A 21,345-nucleotide genomic window follows, 5' to 3' on the forward strand; every position below is an offset into this window, starting at 1 on the left:
CCATACATTTAAAGCATTGTACTTGTTTAGTCATAACTTCTTTAGAAGATGAAATATAATTATTTTGATCTTTGTATTTAACTTGTAACCTATCCCTCACTTTATCATGTGACCTTTCTTTTTTATAAGAATAAGTATCCTTTTCTATGCGCAAAACCTTCTGATATAATATCGTTTCTTTGTTTTATGCTTGTTGTTGAGTTTTCTTATAAACAAAATGTATGGATGATAATAGGAAAAAACCAATATATATAGTATTGAATGATTATAAACTTTTGTAATGAATGATATCTGAAGTTACATCACAGTATCAAATAAAGGCATCTCATAGGTATGTCAATTACGCCTTATTGAAATAATTATGAGAACATAAAAGTAACTGCAAAACGGTAAGATAGTGTTGAAAGTGGTAATTTATGAGGAGAGGAGTTTGGCGGCGAGGGTTGTTTTTGCAAGTGGAACACATACGAGGTTGTGTTTCCTGGGAACTGTGAGGCCAGCTCTCTCTTCCATGCTAACTTTGGCATCATCACCATGCAGTATGTGTCCTTGTGAGTCCACCACTTGCAGGTCAAAGCACTGGACAACAGATGCAAGAAATGTTGCCATTCCTGAAGTAGACAAATTCACTCCAGGGCACATTCTCCTACCTGACCCAAATGGGAGAAGTTGAAAATGCTGCCCCCTTAGATCAAGAGGCCCAACTCCCCCTTCAGCTCCACTTTCTAAGAATCTCTCAGGACGAAATTCCAATGGTTTGTTCCAGTACTTAGGGTCTCTTCCTACAGCCCACACATTGAAAAGTATCAATGCTCCCTCTGGGATCACACACCCTTCAATCTCACACTCTTCCACACACTTTCTTTTCACCACAGGGAGTGGTGGGTGCAAGCGGAATGTCTCCTTCACTATGGCCCTGATGTAAGGAAGGTTTTGAGTATCAACTTCATCAACCACTCTATCTTTCCCCACAACACTGTACACCTCCTCCCGAGCCTTTTGCAACACCCTAGGGTTGTTGATGAGTTCTGCCAAAGCCCACTCAGTTGCCACGGCTGTGGAATCTGTTCCTGCTGAGAAGAAATCCTGTCACAATAAAAAATGTGTGTATCAGTTAGTTGCTACACTGGTTGGTTAGTATGAATAAGAAAAGACAAGTAGAGAAACTTACGACAACAAGACCCTTGATCTGCTCTTTGGTAATTTTGATCTCCATGGTCTCGTCCTCAGCGAATTCAAGCAAAGTATCGAGGAAAATACCGCTCTGCTCTCCCTCAACAACTTCTCCGTTCTTTCTCCTTCTCACGATCTCTTGGCGCTTCTTGATGACCTTCTCAATGACGGGGTCGAACTTGTTGAATATTTCATCGATCCTCTTCTCATACTTTCCAAACTTGAGCTTATTCAAGGGCCAGATGAAGTTGGTAAGACTGTACTCACCGAAGATCTTAACTGTCTCGCGAGCCAAATCTCTAACCTCTTCGGCCTCACCCAGCATCAGCATGGAGATGGTATTGTTTGTCCACTTGAGAAGCTCCTCGGTGATGTTAAGGGGCTGTTGGGACTCTGCACTTTGGGCGAATACTCTGAGAACCTTGCGGATCTCATGGCTCCTCAAGGGCCTCAACTTGTTGACGGTGGTGGCGTTGAGGAGGTCGTTCATGATGAGCTTCCTGATGAACTTCCAGTAAGGTCCAAAAGGAACCATGGCAACGGAGTTGTCGTAAGTGAGGCGCTTAATAGCAGAGGTTTGGAACCTGGTGTTGAAGGAAGCAGCCTCGTGGGTTTGAAGGAAGAGTTTGAACAACTCGGGGGTGGAGGCAACAACGGTGGGCATGGAGCCAAAGTAGAGAGAGAACAAAGGGCCATAACGTTGGGAAAGAGTAATGAGAGAGTGGTGCAGAAGTTGGCCATTCAAAAGGTGAAGGTGTCCAATGAAGGGAAGCCGAGGCTTTGGGCTAGGAGGGTTGGGAAGGTGTCGAAGGGCCTTGGATTTAGCAGTGGGTGTAGGACGCAGGTGCAGAAACAGTCCTATCAACAACAAACCGATTGCAATTTCCAGCAACATGATTGTTTTTGTTTCTGCTTATCAGATCTTCTTCCTCTCTGCAACTCACTGCCTAGATAGAGAAGAGAGTCTGAGGATACATACAGGCTTCCATCGCTCCCCTTTTATAGGAACCTCATATTCGCCTCCATGTCTCTTTCAAATGTTATTCTTCTTTCTTTTCACACAAGCAGACACAAACTTCTTCTCAATATTATATTATAGGAAAATGACACTTATGCAACTCGATACAATTTAATATAATTTAATGAATTTATAAATAAATATATATAATAAAAAATAAGTTTCAAAATAAATTATATCATTAAAATAATAATATTTAGAGTTATAAAAAATATAAATTATAAATATATCATTACTATATTTTAATTCTTCCTAACTTTTTATTACATTCCCCATACTTTTCTTGGTTAATAATGCACACCAAAAAGCTTCACCTACTCCATTCCTAGTCGAAGACGATGTGCTCACGAACTCTTTTCGGCTGCGAGTCTTAAATACTGCTTATGCTTATGCTTATCTTATGGGCTCCAATTCCCTCAACAAATCCTCAAAATTTACAATTTTAATCAATTACTGCTTATAATACTCCTCACTTTTTAACACTACCGTTTATTTATTGCTCTACTCGTCTTTAAAAATTATATATTCAATAAAATTAAAATTAAAAATAGTCAGGCAAAATAAAATTAAAATAAATCCAAGAGGTTGTTTTCATTTTCACTTTCATTCTCAAGTCAAAAGCCTAATAATCTCTTCTTACGAGGGCTGGCCAAGAGTGCATGCACTTCATATCTGCAAATTCTCAAGTCAATTTTGGGTGATTCATCATTATTTTAATATGCTTCAAATCAAACCAACTCAAAATCTTTGAATCAAAATACGTACTACGACTTCGTTTTGCTTGCTTACCACAGTTTCTGCGGCGGATCATATCATGCCAAAAAAATCTTGTGAGATTCTAAATTCTAATTTTTTTTTTCAATTTCTCCTACTCTAATCCAATAATTGAAGTCTCGAAAAAATGATACATATATAACTAATGAACAATATGCTTATTATATTTATAGTCTTTTAATAGTTTTTCCACACTTTGATTGTGGTGGACCAAAGCTGTTTTCCTTTAAGGGTCAATTAATTATCACAAGGTATTAAAATTTAATTATCAATTAACAATATGTACAATGATAAATCAAATTTCGTTTTTTTTTATAATTTTATGTTACGGTTATTTATTTTAATTATTATATTATTCATAGCATTTATTATATTATTTTGAAATTGGACTTATATGGACAGATGATATTTTTTATATTATATTAATCAACATAATGAAATATAGTATCTAATATTTAATTGATTTTAAAACATTTTAAAATGTAATTTAAATTGAATATTCCAATTAATACATAATATAAAAATATATAATTGATTTGTCCCGTCTGGAAAATCTTCATAACCTATTATATCGTAAACTTTCAAAATTTTACAGAAAACTCATACTTTTATTGGACTTGTAGAAATACTCACACGTTGGAGTATGAGACTAATTTGTTATTGATGGTTCATACAAGGAGTGTAATCCAGAATCATACAAAAATATCTTGCTTTTTCAAAATATTTTGGACTATTATACTCTTAAATTTGATTACATAAAATATCAATCAATTCATTTTTTTTATCTTATTAATAACATATCAACCAATTCATTTTTTTTATCTTATTAATAACATATATGTAGGTTGCACTTTAAGTGGGCGTGATGTTGGCATGAAAAAAAGCATTACTTAGAAATTATTAAATAAAAATTAATTTTAAAAACAAAATAATTAATTGTTATATTAATTAAATTATATACTATTTCAGATACTACAAAATTAGTTGTATTTAAATTAGTTTCCACTATTAATAAATAATTTTTAATAATTGATATCTAATTAACTACTAATGTTTTAACTATTAATTATTTATATTTTAAAGTTAGTAACTAAAATTTTGATAACTAATTAGATATCAGTTTAAAAACTATTTATCAATAACAAAAATTATTTTAGATATTAATAAATTTTTTAATCTTTAAATAATATCTAATTTAGTAAATATGGTAATTAATTACTTTTTGTTTTTAAAATTATTTTTTATTTAATAATTTTTTTGTAGTAAAAAATTATTAACAAATATTTGGTGTAGTGTTTGTTTTGTTCATAAAGTAGCATCTAATCAACTCTACTTTTGTTTGGATTGTTCTTTTTCTTAATGTTGTTAAACGTTTTTTAATTTCCTTATTTGTTTTTTAGAAGAATAATGTGCTAGTAAAAGTTTAACTCATATATGTATAAAGCACAAGATTGAGCTATAGGTCATTCAACGATCTAAATATTCTACTCATAACTAATCTTATTAACAATACATTTAGTTCAATTGAGATGTTGAAAACTGGAATCTCGAATCTGCAATTACTTTCTCTTGTGGTATAGCTAATTTTTCAAGCTGAGTTGGAAGGTAAGTTTAAATTTAGTTAACTAATATTTTTTTATTACAGAAAAATATAATAAAATAAAATGAACATCTAAAGGAAGGATGTTACAATCATTGTATACAAAAGATGTATTAGGTTATATTACATTAACCCAATACTTCAATAATTCAGATTTCCAACACAATGTATACATTAAAAAAAAAAACACATTATGGGGAATCATCATGATATACTAATCGTAAGACAAGAGCACGTATGCTATCTTGTTACCATATCTCAATATTTGAATCCATATGGAATTCCTTTCCTCTTCATTATGCAACAAATCACATGTTTACAGTGTTGTAACTGAAACCGATTAATTTGTCCCTATATATACCCCTTGTTTTATAATCGAATTAGGGAGGACACCCGCTGCCAAAAAGTGCAGGACGGATACACTAATCTAGTCTGTTTATCCACTTAGATCCGTCATGCATAATTCACAGTCTGCACGGGCTAACAGCGGGGCGGGACAGGTTGGCCTGCTGGCCCGCATAATAAATAAAAAAATAAAATTTTATTTTGTAAAAATAAATCATACATCACTCACTCATTATTGTAGTGTGATCTTTATTTTATTTATTTTAAAAAAATGAGTTTAATGTACTAAAAAAAAGGAATGTTTTATTTTAATCATCTAAATGAGTTAATATTAATAGTGACAATGGATTTAGTTTTAAGTAAATTCTTATATTTAAAAGTTGTTAATAAAAAATAATATAAAGAAGAGATTTCAATTAGTTAAAAAATTAGTTATATTCATTAAAATATTTTGTATCAAAACTTTGATAAGATACTCTTGTACATTTACATACATATATAGGAAAAATAGATGCAAAAAAACCTTTAATTATTTTTAAACAAGTTGATCCTGCCTGTTGACCAAAACGCTGGAGCTTTGCCTCGTCAAACTTGGATCGACGTATGCGCCGTGTTTGCCTCCGTCCTTCACCGCGATCCATCTCAAGAACTCGCAAAAGACGAAACGGCGCCGCTGCGGCCGATTGCACTCCAACGCCCAAGTCAGTGACTGAAACACCAATTACTTCAAGAGTAAGACTCAAGAACTCTAAGGAACCGTGACCAGTTCTCTCTCAGTGTACTCAAGACTCGCAAGCGTAAAGAAACAATCTGAATGTGCGTACCTCAGAAGTTTGTTGAGAACTCTTATATACCTGGGCACTTTTTCTCTCCTGGCAGTTACATATCTGGACACGTGGCTCGCATCCAGCTGTACACGTGCCATCATCTGGAGCATCCTTGACTTGGGCGCTACTTCTGACTCTTCTTTTGGCTAAGTTACTTATGCATGGTATACTCAGTGCATAGATGCCTTGGAGCGCGATCTCTTCTGGATGGCGAGTTCGGGTGCCTTCGTACACACCTTCCCTGTGGTCTCGCCGGCCGCCTTCATGATCTGCCCTACCTGCTTTACCGTGTAAGTGGGCTATCTCCCAAGCTCATCCTCTGGCCAACTGGGAAATGACCATCTGCCTTTATCTTCGGCGATGTCCTTGCTTCGGCGATCTCTAATCACTTGGTTGCCTGGATCCACATCTGGCGACTTCATCTTCAACTCGGTGACCGCCGGTTTCAGGTATGGTGGAGATCGGAGCACGCCAACTTAATAACTGGCGACTACGCAAACCCCCCGACCTCCTTCCCTTCGGCTAACCAGGTGTCCCGTCCAACACGCCTATATCATAGCTCGACGCCACGTCATTACTATCACGTCATTACTATCACGTCATTACTATCACGTCATTACTCCCGACTACCAGGGCGGTACACAAGCCCCCCAGTCTTAAGCGAAGACTTGTCCAGCGAAAAGACTAAAGGAGTCACGTCAATACCGATCTACGTGGCGCTGGCGCAGAATTCCAAACGGTTGTACTTTCTGCTTTCCTGACGCTCCACCAACCACTTTTCCAATCGCTCGACACGTGGCTTCATCAACGGTTACCTTTAATTGTCGTTTGCGCTTCCAAAACCCTTTCGAAAAACCCTTAAACCCATTTCACTTCTACTGTTCCATCACTTCTTTGCTTTCTCAAACGCTTCAAGCTTCTTCTGCGAAAACTCACGACGCTCTTCAACCTCCTAAATCCTCAACTTCCTTCATCGTTCTTCCGATCATAAAAAGGTACTCCCTTTACTTCTTCTGTTGATTTTTCCTGCATTTTAACCGATTCGCATCATCCATTATCTGTCTGGTGCATACGCTGTGGGCTGTTTCTTCTATTTCTCCTTTCTCGTAACTGAGGGCTTCGTCTTCGTTACAACGAACCTTCGTTCGTTCGTTTCTCACCCTTCTTTCACGATCGAGTCAGCCTCTGCGAACCCTGCTCACCTTTCCTTTTCTTTTTCCTTTGCAGTTTCCGCGATGGCTCGCTCAAAGATCACCCCAAATCCTCCTCCCTCGTCGCGAAACCCTTCATCTCAAGCTCACAACCCCCTACGAGCACCTGATGCTTCTTCTTCCCTGGCTGAGAGGCCTGTAGCCCCTCGTCCTGACCTGGCTCAGGCTACGCTACCGGTTGCCGGAGGTGCCTCCGTTCCTTCCCCCGACTTCAAAAAGCTATACCCATGGGCCACCCCGACTCTACTGAAGGAAACTTCCTCAATAAATTCTGCTGGAACAGTTCTCCGATTGAAGAAAGGGAAGGACCCCCATCTGTCGTTCCACAAGGAGCATGACGACAAGATGATGGTGCTACCTTGCCCCCCCGACGTGCCAGTGTGCGCCGACGACAAAGGGAACAACGGCGGGTTGTTCTGCTTCGTATACACCACCCTGTTCAAGAAGGTGAAACTTAGGTTTCCCTTCACTCGTTTTGAAAGAGAGCTACTTACCGAGCTTGACATCGCCGCCGCCCAGCTCCATCCCAACAGCTGGGCATTCGTGCGGGCGTTCCAAATCATGTGCGCACATCTGGGGCTACCAGCGTCAGTGGACGTTTTTCTTTTCCTGTTTGAAGCCAAACACCCAGGAGATCGCCTCTGGTTGAGTCTGAACAGGATTGTTGGGAGGTCGATCTTCTCCATCTTCCAACAATCCTACAAGGATTGGAAATGCAAGTTTGTCCAAGTGCGCCCAAACGACAAGGACACCTCGCTGCTCGACGGCTTCCCCTTGTATTGGGTAAACAAGGGGAGTAAAGAGTCCAAGGGAAGCTTTAGGAGGCCAAGGAGCCCCGAGAATATGGGAGCCTTGGACAAGGATCTGTGCCTCTTTTGGAAGAGCGTGGCAGACCTTAACATCACTTTCCTTACCACTGCGCTCATCTCCTTCGAGTTCTTCGAAGATCAACTCGAGGCTCGCATAGGTTAGCACTTCCCTTAGTGTCTAAGTCATTATACTTGACGTTACTTCTGCTAACTGTTTCTGGGCGTCTTGTCTGCTGTGCACAAGACTTTGGTTTTATTTTCTGCACCACTTATCTGCTTTTGTTGCATACTGACTTATGTGTTTATCTTTCTCTCTGAGCTGACCCATGTTCCTTTGCATCATGCAGACCTCATGTTGGGCAAGGGAAAGCTGGCTGAGTTGAGGGCCCTCGCCCGAGCCCATGGGTTGGCGTCGGATTCTCAAACCGTGCCAAACTCAGTGGTGGAGATCACCGCCGCCCAGGGGAGATCGCCCCCTAAAGGCCCAGCTCCTTCGGTTGCCCAGCCCGCCCAACAACAGCGCAAAAAGCTCGTCCTCAGGAAACCAAAGAGGAAAACCCCTCAGGTTGTCCAAGAGGATGACGAAGAAGACGATGAGGCGACTGAAGATGGCCTTATCACCAAGAGGAAGAGGGTGGCACCTTCTTCACCATCTGCTCCACCTCCTCTTCCAACATCAACACCACCTTCTACACCAGCTCCACCTCCCACACTGCTTCCTGCTCCAGCTCCCACCTCGCCAGTCCAAGCAGTTCCTCTGGCATCTGCTCTTCCCGTGGTTGAGGCTGCCGAGCCCAACTTTATGGAGAACCCCCCGAGCGCCTCCACGCCCTATGTATCAGCTGGAGGGGGTCCTCCTTCAAACGCCTCAACCGCAAATGCTGCACCAGTCGGGGATGAAGGTGCTCACAACTCACCTATCATTATCACCGAATCCCCGACGTCGCCACCACGCCAAGAAGCACCTATCCAACAACCAACTCAAGAAGGTGGTGGCGAGAACCAACAGCAAGCTCCCCCGGTGCCTCCACAAGCAAGCCTCTCTCTTGAGGTCAAAAGGGTGTGGGAACCCTTCTCAGCAAAACTGAAGATAATGGCGGAGGATTTCCCTTCCATCATATCCAAAGCTGTGGAGAGTTCCAGCAAGAAGCTCCAAGATGACATCTTCACGCTCCGAGAGGAGAACCGCACCATCAGGATCGAGGCGGAGAGGTTATCCTGCAATCTAACGCTCGCCGAGATTGATCACTCTCGAGTGGAAGATGCTATGAGCACTGAACTCCGGGTGGCACGCAAGGAGGCCACCGATCTACGCCATAAGGTGCAACTCTTAGCTCAAGAGAAGATCGAGTTGGAGAGCAAGCTGGTACCCTATCGCGTCAAAGTGGCTGACCTGGAGGCGTTGATCAAAGCAGATGCCGCCAGGGTAAAAAACCTCGAGAAAAGGTCAGCCGATCGGGAGGTCTTTTTGGGCAAAGTCGAAAAGGAGAGAGACGAAACCATGGCCAAACTCGCCGAGGCCAAAGAGGAAAACGGGAAGATCACCACACAGCTGGTCCAGGCGCAAGCGGAATCCAAGAAGGTTACTGAATACCTTCTTCAAGCTCGGGAAACCATTGAAGAACTCAAGAAGCAAGCTGAAGAGCTGAAGCAGCAGAACGAGGGGCTCAAGAAGCAGATCGAAGAACTTGAGCTGAGCTCCGCCCAGATTCTCGCTACTGGATTCGACGCTGCCTTGGAGCAGTTCGCCTGCCTGTACCCCGATCTGGACCTCTCCATGGTGTCTCTCAACAACGAAGTGGTGGACGGGAAGATTGTTCCTTCTGAAGACTAGTTGCTTCCCTCCATCCATTATTCCTTTGCTTTCTCCCTTACACACACTTGTAATAAACTTTCCCTTTTTCTGTACATGTATCTTGAACTAATGCCACTTTATGTTATGACATTTCCTGCTTCTTTTTATACTCTCTTCTTGTTAACTTTATCTTCCTTGCGCAAATCTCTTAGACAAATTAACTTAGTAACTTTGTAATCGCGATTGTATACTTAACTGCTTCGAACCACTGACTTTCGAACAATAATCACTCTAACAACTTGTAACCTCAAGGTAATGAACCTTAGCGTGAAATCGTTCTTCAAATAACGAACTTCAACCCAACTGATGGCTTAAGAGACAGCTCATCTGATCTGCCTTATCAAATCGGGCCTTGGCTTTCTCGCCATCGCTTGAATTTCTCCTGGTCGCCAAAGACTCTTGGCGATACCAGCTTCCCCTTGCCTTCACAACTAGGCCATTGTTCCCTTATCTGGGGGTAGAGGCGCCTTTCGGATCCTTCTCTACCTCCTTGGGCTTCAGAACAAAAGACCGGGTGGCTAGGCGTTCTCTTCGAACCTATCTTAGCCACCCTCCGAACTTCTTCCACCCTTTACACCATACCTGAACTCGTTCGAGACGAAAAGGATTTTATCTTGCCTGAACTCGCTCATCGGCGAGAAGGTCTTTATCTCGTGCCTCTACATTGCCCCAGAGGTTACATCTTCTCTCCCCCAGAAACACTGAGGACTTTTTGCTGGTGCCTCTACATTGCCCCAGAGGCTACATCTTCTCTCCTCTGGAAGCACTGAGGACTTTTTGCTGGTGCCTCTACATTGTCCCAGAGGTTCCATCTCCTCTCCCCCAGAAACACTGAGGACTTTTCACTGGTGCCTCTACATTGCCCCAGAGGCTACATCTTCTCTCCTCTGGAAGCACTAAGGACTTTTTACTCTTCCTCGCCTGCACTCGCTCGACGGCGAGGAGGTCTTTATCTCGCCTCAGGACGCGTGAGGGCGTTGAGGTCTTTTAACTGGTACCTCCGATCGTCGAAAGACGATGATGACTTTAACTTTAACTGGCGCCTCCGATCGCCGAAAGACGATGAGGACTTTGAGACTTTTTAGAAAGCATGCAACATAACTTCAACTTGCCTTGAATCACATATAAGTGACAAGGTCTTTCTTCAAAACTTTTCGAAAAACAACACGCATGCAATCTAAAACACTTTAAACTTTGAAAACTCTTTTTTATTGGGTGGCCTCATTAAAAACCCTCCTTAGGGAAAAAAGAGTGCCCCCTCCAAACTATTTTAACAGAAACATTGTAATATAACTTCGTGTTTGTCTTTACTTACAAAGTTCTTAACTATAATATAACTTGAGGTGCGTGGCGTTCCAAGTGCGAGGAATCGCCCCTCCTTCCAATGTCCCTAAGCGGTAGGCGCCGTTTCCGAGCGCCTCGGTTATTCTGAACGGTCCCGTCCACTTAGACGACAGCTTATTCTCCATCTCGTACTGGTGGGCCTTTCTCATCACCAGGTCGCCCTCTTTGAACTGTCTTGGCATCACCTTCGAGTTATATCTTCGTTCAATCCTTCTCTTCACTGCCTCAGCCTTCAACCTCGCCTCCTCCCTGACCTCATCCAGCAAATCCAGATTCAGCCTTCTTTCCTCATTCGAGTCTTCCACTACAAAGTTCTGGAATCTCGGCGAGCTCTCTTGGATTTCCACTGGAATCATTGCGTCGCATCCATAGACCAGGCTGAACGGGGTCTCATGGGTTCCTGACTGCTCGGTGGTGTGGTACGCCCAGACTATACGGGGTACCTCCTCAGCCCAGCTTCCCTTGGCTTTCTCTAGCCTTCTCTTCAACCCTCTCAGCAACACCCGATTGGCTGACTCTACTTGGCCATTCGTCTGAGGGTGCTCGACGGATGCAAATACCTGTTGAATTCCCACCCCTTCGCACAACTTCTTCAACAGGTGACTTGCAAACTGAGTCCCATTGTCCGACACCAGGCGCTTGGGCACACCAAACCGGCACACAATGTTCTTCCATACGAAACCCTCAATCTTGTGTGCGGTAATCTGGGCCACTGGTTCTGCTTCAATCCACTTGGTGAAATATTCAATCGCCACCACCAAGTACTTCATCTGCCTGATCGCCAGCGGGAATGGTCCCAGGATGTCGATTCCCCATGTATGAAACGGCCAAGGCTGTAAATCGACTTCAACTCCTCGGGAGGCGCCTTGTGCCAATCGGCGTGCTGCTGGCATTGCTTGCACAACTGCGCATACCTCTTGCAATCTTCTCTCATTGTTGGCCAGTAGTAACCTGCACGGAGAGTCCTTGCGGCTAGAGCTCGACCCCCGACGTGGCTTTCGCATATCCCTTCATGGAGCTCTGCCATAATTCTTGTACATTTTTCCCCGTGCACACATTCCAGGAGTGGGTGAGTGAATCCAAACCTGTACAACTCGTCGTCAATCATTGTGAACTTGCTAGAATTCTTCTTTATCTTCCTAGCCTCCGTCGGATCCAGCGGGAGAAGACCATCCGCCAGGCACCGCTTGTACTATGTTACCCAGATGTCTGGCTCATGGGTCGTGCAGACCTGCGTCATGTTCACCTACTCTCCCCGACATGCCCTTATTCTTGGCGACCTCAAGGTCTCTTGGGTCAAGGATCTGTGACTCCTTGCTGCTTTCTCCGTCGACTTGCTTATCTGAAGAACCAGGTGATCTGCCACAAATGCTCTCGGCGTCTTCAGAGTTTCTTGAATCACCGTCCTCTGCCTACCCCCCTTGCCTGAACTGGCGAGCTTAGCTAGCAAGTCAGCTCGGGCATTCTGTTCTCTGGGCACATGCACCACTTCGAAGGAGACAAAGGAACTTTTCAATTCCTGTACATACTCCAGGTAAGCCGCCATTTGTGGATCTTTCGCCTGGAACTCGCCTGTTACTTGTCCCGTGACTAGCAGCGAGTCACTCTTAGCCATCAGCACCCTAGCCCCCATCTCTTTAGCCAGCAAGATACCGGCGATCAGTGCCTCATATTCTGCTTGATTTTGCTGGCTTTGAAGGCAAACCTCAAAGATTGTTCGATCAGCACGCCGTTGGGTCCCTCCAAGATGACTCCAGCACCGCTACCCTGCTGGTTCAACGATCCATCCACCGAAAGCACCCAACGAAAGTCATCCCCCTCAACTCGTGTCGCCTCAGATGAGAGCTCGACCACGAAATATGCGAAGATCTGTCCCTTAATCGGACCTCGGGGCTCACTTCACCATCCTCGCCATCAAACTCCGACAGCTCCACTGCCCACTTCACCATCCTCCCCGCAACGTCAGGCTTCTTCAAAACTTTCTGGATGGGCAAGTCGGTCATTACCAGTATCGTGAAGCTATAGAAATAGTGGCATAACCTCCTCGCCGAAAAGACTACCGCCAGTGCAGCCTTCTCCAGGGCCTGATACCTCGTTTCGGGGCCCTGCAGTACCTTACTAACAAAATAAATAGGCTTTTGAGCCTGATCTTGGTCCTGGGCGAGCGCCGCACTCACCGCCCTCTCAGTCATAGCAAAATACAACCTGAGAGGGGTTCCCACCAGCGGTTTGCACAGAACCGGTGGGCTCGCCAGGTACTCCTTAAGCTTAACGAAGGCCTCTTCGCACTCCTTTGTCCAGGTGAACTTGTTGTTCCGTCTTAAGCACTGAAAATACGGATGGCCCTTCTCTCCACTAGCTGACACGAAACGAGACAGGGCGGCCATCCGACCTGTAAGCTGCTGCACTTCCTTCACGGTAGCCGGGCTCCTCATTGCCAAAATGGCAGCGCACTTATCAGGGTTGGCTTCTATTCCTCTTTCAGTTAAGAGAAATCACAGGAACTTCCCAGCCTCCACGCCAAAGATGCACTTCTCGGGATTCAGCTTCAACCTGAACTTGGCGATCGTAGTGAACAACTCTTCCAAGTCCGCAATGTGCTTGCTTTTCTCCGGCGAGGTCACGACCATGTCATCCACGTATGCTTGCACATTTCTTCCCAGCATTGGTGCAAGTACTCGATCCATCAACCTCTGGTACGTGGCCCCCGCGTTCTTCAGCCCAAAAGGCATCACCTTGTAGCAGTAGCACGATCTCTCGGTCATGAAGGCAGTCTTCTCTTCATCCATGGGATGCATCTTGATCTGGTTGTACCCCGAGAAGGCGTCCAGGAAACTCAGCAACTTGCACCCTGCAGCACTGTCCACCAGGGCGTCTATGCTTGGCAAAGGATACGAATCCTTTGGGCAAGCCTTGTTCAAATCGGTGAAGTCGACGCACATGCGCCATTTCCCGTTGCTCTTCTTCACCAGCACGACGTTAGCTAGCCAATCAGGGTACTGCACCTCCCTGATATGGCCTGCAGCGAGGAGTTTCTGGGTTTCGTCTCTGATCGCCTGCCTCCTCTCCTCATTGAACTTCCTTCTCCTCTATCGTACTGGTCTCACCTGGTTGTCCATCGCCAAATGATGGCACAAGAAGTCGGGATCAATCTCGGGCATGTCCGAAGCGGACCATGCAAACGCATCCAGATGCCGCTCTATCACCTTGGCGATCTGGTCCTGGAGCTCAACTTCCAGTGATCTACCCAGCTTGAAGATCTTTCCCCCGATCTCTCTTTCGAGCCACTGCTCGACGGGTTTTGGTCTGGTTTCTCTGGCGATCACCGCCCTGGCGATTCCCAGCTCCCTCGCTTCCTCAGGGCGATTCCGCGCCTCTTCCTCTTCTAGACCGGCGTTCCCCTCCCCTAGCTCAGCATCCACCATCACCACGTCACTTCCGGCGGTCTCTTCTATTACCGTTGGCCTGGGCTTCACACCAGGAGGCGGGGTGGTTGTCACGTAACTCACCGACCTCTTGTTCTTCAGGCTATTCTCATAGCACTTCTTCGCTTCTTTCTGGTCGGACTTGATGGTGATCACCACCCCTTTCATAGACGGCAGCTTCACCTTCATGTGCCGGGTCGACGGTATAGCGCCTATTCTGTTGAGCGTGGGTCTTCCCAACAGAATGTTGTATGCTGAGGGAGCATTTACGACAAGGTACTTGATTTTCTCTGTTCTCGAACCCGCCTCATCTGTAAACGTAGTCCTCAACTCTATGTACCCCCTGACCTCTACCTGGTCACCAGCGAAACAATACAAACAACCTCCATAGGGCCTCAGCTGGTCAAGGGGTAGCTCCAACTGCGTGAAAGTCGACCAGAACATCACGTCTGCCGAGCTTCCTTGGTCCACCAGAACCCTGTGGACCTTCCTTCCTGCTGTGATCAACGAGATGACTATGGGATCGTTGTCATGAGGCACAACGTCCCGAAGATCTTGCTTGGTGAACGTAATGTCCACATCCGGCGAGTGGTCCTCAAACATATTCACCGTAATCACAGACCTCGCATACCTCTTCCTCTTTGATGCGGTGCATCCACCACCCGAGAAACCTCCTGCAATGGTGTGGATTTCCCCGTGGGTAGGCATCTCGTGCTGCTGAGCCTCACCACCTTCCGGTTGGGAGCTCGACGCGCCCCCCGTCCTTCTATCCAGCAGATAATCATTCAGGAACCCGCTCTTGACCAAATCGTCGAGCTGGTATCCTAAAGCTAAACATGAGTCCACGGTGTGGCCAAAGCCCTAGTGGAACTCGCACCAGGCGTTTGGCTTTGGTCCCAGCACCTTGTCGCCCACCTTCTCGGGCGCCTTCAACCTAGCTGATATATTGGGAATGGCGATCAGGTCCGCCAACCCCATGACAAATTTGTGCTTTGGCGGTCGATTATACTCCCGGCGTGCTGGTTGAGGGCGCCCTTGGCCCCTGCCCTTGTTCTTCCTTGGATCATAAGGATGGCGAGTCCTCTGATCCCTCCTGGCCGCTGCTGTCTCCAGCACCCTCTGTGGCTGGATCCTGGTCTGGGCACGTGGCCTAGCGGGAGCCACGCTTCCCCTCTTCTCGACGACCTCACTTTCATCGGCGATGTGGGCCACCGCAAGTCGCCTGACCTCAGCAAATGTGGCAAGGTGAGCCCTGATCAATGCCTCGCAGAATGGTCCCGGCAGCACGCCCTTCTTGAATGCGTAGACCAGCATCTCTTCGTCTTTGGCTGGCGAGCGGACCATCTGCGCCCCAAAACGATTCAGGTAGTCCCTGAGGGACTCTCCCTGATACTGCCTTATGTCGAACAAATCATAAGACACCCTGGGCGGTGCCTTGTTCACTATATACTACTCGACGAAGATCTTTGAAAACTGTTGGAAGTTGGTTATGTGGCCCGTAGGCAGGCTCACAAACCATTCCAGCGCCGTTCCCTGGAGTGTGCTCACAAACATCTTGCAGTACACGACGTCTGATCCTCCTGACAGCATCATCTGCGTATGGAACGTGGTGAGATGTGCCTCAGGATCCTCCACGCCGGTAAAAACAGCCTTCACAGGTACTACGCTCGCAGGGATAGGCGTGTCGGTAATCGCCTGAGCGAAAGGCATAGGAAAAACGCGAGGCAGCGTCGATGACGCGACCTCTTCAGCGACTGGACGCCCTCGCTGCTCCTGAAGAGCTTGACGCAGTTCTTCAGTCACTCTGCTAAGCTCATCATTCCTGGCCCGAGAGGCGACCAGGTCCTCGTGCATTCTCGCCTGCTCTATGCGCGAGGCTTCCACATTCGCCTGCAGCGAACGCATGATTTCCACCATCTGCGCCATAGTCATGGCGCCTTCAGCAGCAACGGGCGCAACTGGACTTGAACGGTTGCTTCTCATTTTTCTCATGAAAACTTGACGAATCACAGGGAGCAATGAACAACACCTTCTTCAGTGACGATCGATTCAGCGATCAATCGGTCAGAACTTTGCAAAACTTCGAAAGAAACCTCAAGAATACAGAAAACCTCCACAGAAACCCGCTCTTCACCAAAAACCAACGCTTCTTCCACGAAAATCCAAACGAGCCTAAAAACTCAGATCTCACCGAACGAAACTCGCGCAATCAGCGAAAAACTTCACCTCACCGAACAAAAACCCAAACGAACGGTGGAAAACGCGAAATCACCGAACAAAACCTAGATGAACAGCGGACAATGGTTGCACCAGCACACAACCACACAGAAACTGCAGAAACCTCCACGAACTCACACTGTGGATGGGAATAGGTTTTACACGGCCCCACGGTGGGCGCCTGATGATCCTGCCTGTTGACCAAAACGCTGGAGCTTTGCCTCGTCAAACTTGGATCGACGTATGCGCCGTGTTTGCCTCCGTCCTTCACCGCGATCCACCTCAAGAACCTGCAAAAGATGAAACAGCGTCGCTGCGGCCGATCGCACTCCAACGCCCAAGTCAGTGACTGAACCACCAATTACTTCAAGAGTAAGACTCAAGAACTCTAAGGAACCGTGACCAGTTCTCTCTCAGTGTACTCAAGACTCGCAAGCGTAAAGAAACAATCTGAACATGCGTACTGATAAGTGTCTAATTTCAGTAATATTTCATATTAAAATATAGGCACTTATGAGGATTTATTGCTAATTTACATATAAAATAATCCCTAATTTATGAATTTATACCTTTTTACATTTTTTATGATCTTTATTTGAATAAGAGTATTTTATTCCCAAATTTGGTGTTAATTGCAGATTTCTAAGGAAGATTAGAGATTTGGATTAAAGATGAATGATTTGAGCTAAAAAGATAAAGATAGAAGGTCCCAGAATGGAAAAAAAATGCAAAGAAAGATTGGGCTTTTTTTATGTTTTATCATTTAGCCCATTAGCGCGACACAATAAACAACCTAACCCTAGAAAACTAGGATAAATAGAGGGCTAGAGGCTCAACCTTAGGGTGCCAGATTGAGAGGAAAACACCATAGAGTGAATTGTAACCCAATTGGGAGAATGGAAGGTGATAGAAGTATGCGTGGCTAATTCTACCCTTTGGAATTGGGAGTAATCTGCTCAAACTCTTATGTATTGAGGTGATATTTTATATATTAATATTCAGTTCTTGATTGATTATTGGTATTGTTGTTTTACTTTTAATTTTCCGTGACAAATTGAGAATCTTAAATCTGACCGGGAGGTATTTTTAGGGTTCGGACCTAAACAACAATACTTAACATATTTGAGTGCTAGGAATAGACTTGAAATGTTAATTGCTATTAAACGTCTGAGCTTCGTTCTAAGTTGTTCTTATAATTATGCGAGGGATCGATAGTTAGGGGACATTTTTAAGGATTTTATATGCGAGGAATCGATATAAATGATTTTTATACGGGCATCAATTTCAATCAAAGAACTTAATATTGACATGCTAATCAAAATACTTGAGAGTAAGAGAGATGAAACTAATCCTTATTTTTCCAATTGAAACGACTAATTCTTTGTTTGTTTTCTTATTGCCAACACAATTAATTCAAAACTCTTTTAATTGTTCTGTTTTTATATTTAACGATTATTGTACTCGATAATTCACTGTTCCTTGTGGGATCGATATCCGTCCTTAGGGACAATTATTATTTTTGACAAACGCGGTGCACTTGCCGTAAAAAGTCATCAAGTTTTTGGCGCCGTTGCCGGGGAACAGGTTTGAATTGTTGAGTATAATTTCCTAAATATTGTAAATATTTTAATTGTTTTGATTTTGTTTATTTTAGATTTTATTTTATTTTAATAGATTTGTTTTTTTTAAAAAGAAAGTTGTTGTTTTTATTTGTTTATTTTCTTTACGTTATTTGTTTTAGTTTGTTTTTATTTTTATTTTTTTTAATTTATTTTAATTTTTCTTTTGATTTTCTTTTGATTTTATTTTATTTTAGTTCTTTTTTAGGTTTAGTTACGTAGTTTTATTTAGGTTTAGGTAGTTTTTATTTATTTGTTTTAATTATTTATCATTTCTAGTTTTAGTTTTTATTTTTACGTTAGGTAGTATCTTTTAAATAAGTTGGTTAGTTTTTTACAATTATAATCTTCTGTTTTATTTTGTTTTATTTTATTTTGATTTTATTTTATTCATATTATTTATTTGTTATTTTAAGTACGTTAGTATATTGTATTTTTAAGTTTTTATTTTTTTTTTGTTTTATATTTTTTATTTATTCATTTTCTTTTCTCTTGTTTTTAGTTTTTATTTTATGTAAGTTTTTATTTATTTATTTTTTTTTTTTTTCTGTATATTTTTGTTATTTTTCTCTTAGGGTTATTTTAGTGTTTTATTTTATTTTGTTTGTGTTATTTTTATTTTCTTTTGCATATTTATTTTAATTTTTTTTTATTTTTATCTTCAAATTTATTTTGGTTTTTATTTTGATTTTTTTTTTTTTAAAAAAGAAAAAATATACTCTATTTTTTTTCTCCACTAATATGTTTTAGGGTGAAAGCAACATGACAGAAGAACAAACACCACCTCCTAAGAGGATACTTGGAGATTATGTCATGTACCAAGACCAAGGCATTATTCTAGTATCATAATACCTGCTACCGCTAAGACCTTGAAAATAAATCCCAATTTTCTCACTCTCATCATTACCCATCAATTCAAAGCGATGGATCATGAGGATCCATGTTCACATTTGTCTACATTCTATGAATTGGTGGGAACAATGGGCTTTCAATCAGGTGATCTTGAAAATGTTTATATGCGCTTGTTTTCTTTGTCATTGGCAGGAAAGGCTAAGGATTGGCTCAGATCACTTCCAAATCAGAGTCTCACTAGTTGGAAGGATGTAAAGGAAAAATTTCTACAAAGATTTTTTCCAATTTCTTGCTACATCAAAGCAAAGTCTGAAATTTCTGTGTTCAGACAAGGAGCTGATGAATCATTCTGTGAGACATGGGAAAGATTTAAAATGATGCTTAGAAAATGCCCAAATCATGGATTTGAAGATATTGCTCAACTGAGCATATTTCTGAATGGTCTCAGATCTGACACAAAGATGCTCCTAGATGCTGCAGCTGGCGGCACAATGATGACTCTTGATGTAGAACAAGCGACAAGGATTATTGCTGCATTGGCGTCAACTGATTATCAATCCCAACATGATAGGCAAAATACTCAGAAGGAAGGGTCGTTAGAAGATGCACTCTTGGCTCAAAATAAAATTCTAACACAACAGATTGAGCAACTAACCGCACAAATGGCTAAATTGCCCCAACAGTTATATGTTGTGCATTCATCTCAAAGCCAGAGTCACTCAATCATGTGTGATTTTTGTGGAGGTAATCATCCTAATGGTCACTGTTCTTATCTGAACAATTCACCTGAAGTTGAGGATCCATTCATGCTTGAAAGAATGAGTAAAGTTGAAGAAGCCCTAACAAAGCTTGTGATAATGGAAGAAAATAGCATGGCAACAATCAGGAATATAGAGATCCAAATGGGAAAGGTGGCCAAACAATTTGAAGAAATACAAAGTGGTCAGTTTTCAGTTGACAACCAAACCAACCCAAAAGGGCATTGCAATAAGGTAATAGCTGAAAAAGAAGATGAGACTGAGGAGTTAGAGAGAGAAATGAAAAGAAGTGAGGAAGAAAAAAATAAAAATAAGGAGAGAAGTGTTCTTGAAAAATATTTATCATATCCTCATCCTCCTTCAAAAACAGAGAAGGACATAAAATTCTTTGACAAATTGCTCCCTAGGAATTATTTTGCAGGAAATCTGAAGCAAGATTCAACATTTGAGAGATTTCTGAAGAATAGGAGCTATATTGAAGAGAGAAATAGAGAGATGGAGGCTAGATGCAGTGTCATGACTCAAAGGGACTTGCTTCAAAATTCCAAGAACTTAGGAGGTTTTAATCTTCCCGTGTCTATAGTTGCTTTATCTGTGGACAAGGTTGCAATGTATTTAGGCGATTTGAAGGTTCAATCCACCAAGATGCAGTTGGCAGACAGATCCATCAAAGATCCTTATGGTGTGGTTGAAGATGTTCTTGTAACAAGGAAGAATGCATACAACATGATGCAACAAAGAGAGTTGTCCATCTTGAAATAAACAGGCGTCAAGCTAGATGACGTTAAACGAGCGCTTACTGGGAGGCAACCCAGTCCACATTTTAGTTTTATGTTGTTTTATTACCTTTGCTGATTTTATTTAAAATAAAAAATAAAAAGTATATAATATAAAAAAAAAATCCTATATGCCTCCTAATCATTTTGCAGGTTATGTATTTTTGACCTGGGGACATGTTCTATTATTCAGGGGGGGCAGATCCAGCAAATGAAGCAAAACTGTAGATAAAGATTTTAACAAAAAGCTGGATGACTTCTTAAGAAGAGAGGATTGAGCAAAAATATGGTTTTATCTTTCTAATTCTCTTTTCTTTTCAATTATTTGAATTTTGTCTTATTTTGTTTATTTTATTTTTCGGTTATTTTGTTTTCTGTATATTTGCTTATTTGTTTAGTTTGTTTTTATTGCTTATTTTAAATAAATTTCCTGTTTTGTTAGTTTGGTAGTTCAAGTCTTGAATTATCTTTCTTGACTAAATTTTAGTTTTAATTTGTTTGTTTTCTAGTTTATTTTTTTTCAAATAAAAAAGAACTAGAATATTAATTTTGAATTGTGGAAAAAAGAATTTGTGTTTAAATATTAAATAGTGAGATGAATTAGACACAGGTTAGAAAAGAAAATATGATTGAATCCCTATTCAAATGTAGTTAAAATTATGATACATGAAAATTTAACAGGATGATTGATTAGGACAGATAATGACAAGACAAAAAGGAATGAGACCATTTAAACCAAGTG

General features: G+C 42.5%; 2 protein-coding genes and 1 pseudogene across 2 annotated transcripts; 1 reads left to right on the plus strand and 2 right to left on the minus strand.

Moving 5' to 3' along the window:
* Positions 1–232: 232 nt before the first annotated feature.
* LOC137806465 (2-hydroxyisoflavanone synthase-like) lies at positions 233–2,152 on the minus strand. The gene is made up of 2 exons (XM_068606604.1): positions 1,172–2,152; positions 233–1,086 (listed from the first exon to the last, which is right to left on the minus strand). The coding sequence occupies exons 1-2, from the start codon at positions 2,066–2,068 to the stop codon at positions 415–417; spliced, it is 1,569 nt and encodes a 522-aa protein (XP_068462705.1). The 5' UTR covers positions 2,069–2,152; the 3' UTR covers positions 233–414.
* Positions 2,153–6,972: 4,820 nt separating this feature from the next.
* LOC137839015 (formin-like protein 14) lies at positions 6,973–9,591 on the plus strand. The gene is made up of 2 exons (XM_068648144.1): positions 6,973–7,299; positions 8,383–9,591. The coding sequence occupies exons 1-2, from the start codon at positions 6,973–6,975 to the stop codon at positions 9,589–9,591; spliced, it is 1,536 nt and encodes a 511-aa protein (XP_068504245.1).
* A 9,778-nt stretch (positions 9,592–19,369) lies between these two features.
* On the minus strand, positions 19,370–19,475 carry LOC137808868 (small nucleolar RNA R71; annotated as a pseudogene).
* Between the last annotated feature and the right edge of the window lie 1,870 nt (positions 19,476–21,345).

This window comes from Phaseolus vulgaris, chromosome 3, assembly GCF_000499845.2.
Source record: "Phaseolus vulgaris cultivar G19833 chromosome 3, P. vulgaris v2.0, whole genome shotgun sequence".
NCBI lineage: Eukaryota > Viridiplantae > Streptophyta > Magnoliopsida > Fabales > Fabaceae > Phaseolus > Phaseolus vulgaris.